We start from the raw sequence: 5,255 nt of genomic DNA on the forward strand, positions 1-5,255 counted from the left end.
GCGATCAATCCTAAAAGATCATGTGGTTATCAATTTAGGACTAAATAAAGAAATAGGTAACGGTAAAACAACTTCTTTTTGGTTAGATAGATGGTGTAGTGAACATACCTTAAAAAATCAATTTCCAAACCTTTTTTTCCATTGTTACTGATAGGTTTATTTATGTAGCCGAGGCATTTTCTACTTCTCATTTAGGTCTGTCTTTTCAAAGGCAAATAACTGGTATTTATAGGGATGAATTGATTACCTTGCACCACAAGTTTCAACATTTTACTTTGTCTTCTCATTTGGAAGATAGATTGATATGGCTATGGTCACAAGATGATCATTTCACTGTTCATTCTTTTTATAAATGGTTAGAATATGGGGGTATTCCAAATTATGAATATGATACCATTTGAAAATCTCACATCCCTTTAAAAATCAAAATCTTTCTTTGGCTCGTCCGACGTGATAAAATTCTTACTAAGGTTAACTTGGCAAAAAAAGGTTGGCCAGGAAATCTTACTTGTGCATTTTGTGACCAACATGAGAGCGCTGACCATTTATTTATACATTGTTCATATGTACGCTTGATATGGAATTGGATTGCCACATACAATTCATTCCCCTTTACCTGTAATTCTTTAGATGATTTATGGTTACTTGATGCTTCTATTCCCTTAAAGGATAGACTCCTTGTAGAATTGTTAAGGGGAGTTATCTTATGGAATGTATGGTTAGAAAGAAATAGAGTTATTTTTAATGATAATACTACTCCCATTTCTGCTAAATCATTAGGGTTTAAGATAATCTCTTTAGCTACTTTTTGGTGTAAGTCTAGCTCTAATAATTCATACTTAAAATTAAGTCTAATGCTTCCATGTGATGTTAAGGACCTTCCAGATCAGATACTGGAGGAGGAAGAGGAATCCAGCCAAGCTCTTGGAGCTGGCAACCTCCCAGATCATATGTCTGGAGACGAGATGTCGGATGAGGATCTACTGGATTACTAGTCTTCTAGGATATGATTGCTTTTTGAGACTTTTATTTTGCTTAGTATTCATTTTGTTTCCATTTTAGCTTTTGATGTAGTACTATCTCTCCTTGTATGTTTTTATGTTTGTTGATGGTGACTTGATGTAAGACTTTTCATATTTGATTTTGGTATCTATTTTAGGTACCATATTAGGTATGCTTTGATTTCTATGAAATCGGTGGTAATACCACTATTTTTCAAAAAAATATAGACTATAAACGAAGAAGAGAATTAATAGTCGGTAAGTTAGAATCTATTGGGTCTTTGCAATTTTGACTTGGGTTTGAATCCGATTGGAATGGGATATGGCATGACTTTATGTAACTGAAATTAGTAATAAATGAATTGGATCACATTAAGTTAACAAACAAGTTGATAATGAATGAGTCACGAATTACGAACTATTTTCTCACCAAAGAATCACCATACTTGTTAAACTTTGAAATATCAAGATCACCACTGTCCAACTTGTTGAACAAAGCTATATATAATGTCTGGTTTCAATTCATCCCAAAATAATTGAGAAAGCAAAATGGCAACCCATCCGCATCCGGTCCCAGAGCTCTTAAAGTAATTCTCATCTAAAGTGACCTTGGGCTGTTAGTAGACATAGTAGGTCCATAGTCTAAACGGGCTAAACACTAATGGATTTGGATAGTCCGAAACTCAGCCCATATCCGAGTAATAGAGATTTTCCGAGCCGAGTTTTGGGTGGTTCCATGGAGTCGAACCCGATCCGTTCAACTAAAACCCTAATTCGATTTTCTTTCTTCTCCACATCCATCTGCCTTCGCCTCTCGCTTGCTCTCTCGTGTTATCGCGCTCCCTCTCCACTTCACGGTGTTCTCTCTCTCCTATCACCTTGGCGCCGACCCCTCTCCCCGAATCTTTCCCTGCTCCTCTCCATTCTTGGTAAGCGCTCCCTTCCTCCCTCCCTCTTCCTCGTTGTCTCTGATGTGATACTTTGGATTTGCGATAGTTAAAATTTCTTAGCACAGTTGAGTAGAAATTCAATCTGTAGTTCTTCTAATCCATGGTTTCTGGTAGAACACTAAAGGGTTGTATGCTTCCTCCATTTTTTTTTCCCTCTGTTATCTGAAATAGGATTTCTGATAAGAAAGGTTCACCCAACATACAGCCAGGGACTGAGAATAATTTTACTGAATTAGATTATAAAGTATAGTTTTAATATGTCTTTTAGGTGATTTCCTATAATTATAATTATTTTTCCAAATGACTATCAAATCAAAATGTCAGGGTGGCACAGTAATAGGCCAGTAATCTTCCAGGTTCCAAAAGAATTTCAATTTGAGTTGGTACAAGAGATTTACTTCATGGTTTTGTATTGGTTTGTGGGATCTGTCTGGTTTAGTTGCCTGTACCTTATTACTTATTTAACCGTTGTCCCTGAATTTTGAGGCATTTGGGGTATTTCTGCATTATAATATTATTATCAGCTTTGGAACCTGTAGCTTTCTACTATGTTCTTTGTACAAGTTTATTTATTCTGGTGAATTTCTATTGTTGTTGGGGGTAACTGGGAGACTTATGGCAAGGACAGCATGTTAACAATCTTTGCTTTTCCTTTTGTTACATTTAGCTGACTATTAATTTGTGCCCTTTTTTCCTTCAGGTGAAATAAGATGCGAGAAAATAAATCTGAGATCGGCCTAACGTGGTGCCCTAAAATCTCCTTCACACAAAACGGATCAAAGAAAACTGCATCAACTTTAAAAATTCAAGACTCGGTATGGAAGCCTGAGACCCAGCTTGTTGATGGTTTGTTTGTACCACCTCGTGATCCACAGAAATTGAATAAACTGCTGCGGAAGAATGCAAAAGATACCTCTGGTAAAAGTTGGTAAGTAAATGCAAAGCCTTTCATGCCAGATGTCAATACTGTGGCAGTTAGTTCCAGTGCTGGTGTGGTGATCAGTTTAGGCATTTGTGTTTGAAACTGTCTCTAAAAGGTGTTAGCTGTTCATGATTGCCATTTTAATTTTATGTTCCTCTTATATTAGTACCAATCTGACTTTCTACCACCAAACTGCTACTCACCAGCATTGGGCACTATGGAATTCCTTGCTGATGGTGCTTATTGAGATGCAACTTCTGTTAATTAATTGTTATTTTGTGTAGGTTTGATATGCCAGCTCCAACTATTACTCCTGAGCTAAAAGCTGACCTTGAGATCCTCAGAGTGTGTATTTCCTTCAAAAAATTTTCTTAATATTAATCAAATTAAGAGCGCTTTTTTTGCCATAAGATGTGTATTGCTCCTCTAACTCCCCTAATTGCAATTATGAATTTTGTTTCAGTTGAGGAGTGTAATTGATCCAAAGCAGCACTTCAAGAAAGCAGTTGGAAACTCGAAGACTCTTCCCAAGTACTTCCAGGTATTCACTTTTCTTTTTTCTTTCTCATGACATATACACCAATTGTTAACAGGCGGTGTGAAGTTGGCGCCAATTGGCCTGAATATAATCCATTTATTCTCAGTCTTATTCGGTTTTATTTGTCAAGAGCAACATTTAAATAGTAGTATAGTAACATGTGATGGTTTCAGGTGGTTCTTGATGCTTACACTAGTCACTTTCTAATGACATATGTGTACTTTACGGGTGGTCTTTTACTTTCTAGCTACTCAAACATTGTTTTACTCTCCTATGCAGAGGAAGTTCATGATAGGGAAAGCCAATTAGATTATTCAGCATTGGCATGGCCTTTGATGTTATTTGACTATAGTGTGTGTGGAAGTTGCTTAATTTAATTGTTTTAATTTTTTCTAGCTGTATGTTTATATTTTTATTTTGTTTATGGATTATCTTATTGTGTGCACTCAGGTGGGCACTGTTATTGAACCAGCATCTGAGTACTTCTCAGGCCGGTTAACAAAGAAAGAGAGGAAGCCTACACTGGCTGATGAACTTCTATCTGATCCAACTTTTAAAGCATACAAGTAAGACCTTATCCTTGTTTTGTTTAGTTATCTATTGATGTGTATCGGTTGAGTTTTTTCTTTGAGAACTACATGCAATCAAGGTAGTACATAATTGTTTTGGACCTGACAGGTACCAACTAGAGCCTAAGTAATGCCCCTATCTTAACCAGACAAATTGCCCTGAAAAAGTAACAAAAAGGATAATAAAAAGAAGAATTGAGTACTACAATTTTGTTAGTAGTACCGACTCTGCCTTAATGAAGTTGCAACGGTTTTATACTAGTCCAATAAGTAGTCAGTCAGTTATGCATGATTCATTATTCTTTTAATGTAATTCAGGAAGCGCAAGATTGTGGAAATCCACGAGTCACGCCGGCCGAGAGATGTTGAAAAATGGAAGATAAAGGGCCGTCAGACTTTGAAACGGGCCAAGCAAAGGAGGGAGCACTGAATGGTCTCACTTTTCCAGGGTTATGTATGCAATTTGCATCTTAGTTCAAATATTTAATCTGCTTTTGACATGTTGGCTGTGAGAAGCAGTACACTGTAATTCAATCTTATTTTCATTTTACTGTGTAGTCACTACTTGTAGAATTGTTGATCGAGTCAGAAGGTTTTGAAATTTATAACATTGTGTTGTGATTAATTTCTTACCTACTTTTCTCCTCTCATTAATAACCAAAAACCAATGATACATTTGATTTTCGAATTGATTATTCTCGTATATGACCTGACATGTTGCCCTGAGAATGCAAAACCAATGTTCAGAGCAGTGTTATTAAATGCGGTTTTGGTCGTCAGCCGCATAGAATCCAGCAATGCGGTTTAAATATTTTGTCTAAGAATTTCTCTGTAAGCCACATATCGTGCCTAACAATTTCTCTCTTCTCTATCTCCCGCGTGTGATAAATGCACCACCCAATACCTTATATACTGTACATATTTACATATGTATACAGTTATCTTTCCCCGTGGGTCTAAGACTTTGGTAACTTTTTTTCCCACTAATCCGCTTGCTTCTTTTGAGATGAGCTCTGTGTGGTGCTACAAAACTCTGACAACCACGAGGCCCACAACCGTTTCTAGTAATTGGCTCACGCCATGTTTCAAGTTATTTTTGGATAGCGTTTAAAGCCTTGTTACAAAATTATTAATGGAACGATTATATTATTATCCTCAGAAAGAAAAATTGGCCCAAGCAATGTGCGCTGACAGCTAGGGGTGATTAATGAGTGAGCATAAGCGAGTTGGGGTATACTCATGCTCAGCTCATTAAGTTAATGAGCGAGTTATGAG

At 36.7% G+C, this 5,255-nt stretch overlaps 1 protein-coding gene across 1 annotated transcript; it reads left to right on the top strand.

Annotated features, from left to right (window-relative positions):
* The first annotated feature begins 1,800 nt into the window (after nucleotides 1-1,800).
* On the top strand, nucleotides 1,801-4,618 carry LOC144555142 (rRNA-processing protein fcf2-like). The gene is made up of 6 exons (XM_078303375.1): nucleotides 1,801-1,930; nucleotides 2,652-2,879; nucleotides 3,158-3,218; nucleotides 3,337-3,414; nucleotides 3,862-3,977; nucleotides 4,299-4,618. Exons 2-6 carry the CDS (start codon nucleotides 2,662-2,664, stop codon nucleotides 4,408-4,410), a joined length of 585 nt encoding a protein of 194 aa, XP_078159501.1. The 5' UTR covers nucleotides 1,801-1,930; nucleotides 2,652-2,661; the 3' UTR covers nucleotides 4,411-4,618.
* The last annotated feature ends 637 nt before the right edge of the window (nucleotides 4,619-5,255 follow it).

This window comes from Carex rostrata, chromosome 6, assembly GCF_964058835.1.
Source record: "Carex rostrata chromosome 6, lpCarRost1.2, whole genome shotgun sequence".
Classification (NCBI taxonomy): Eukaryota; Viridiplantae; Streptophyta; class Magnoliopsida; order Poales; family Cyperaceae; genus Carex; species Carex rostrata.

Coding starts and splice junctions, on each gene's coding strand:
- LOC144555142 (XM_078303375.1), top strand. CDS start 2,662: ATGCGAGAAAATAAATCTGAGATCGGCCTAACGTGGTGCCCTAAAATC. Junction 2,880..3,157: donor GATACCTCTGGTAAAAGTTG/GTAAGTAAATGC, acceptor TATTTTGTGTAG/GTTTGATATGCCAGCTCCAA. Junction 3,415..3,861: donor CTCTTCCCAAGTACTTCCAG/GTATTCACTTTT, acceptor GTGTGCACTCAG/GTGGGCACTGTTATTGAACC.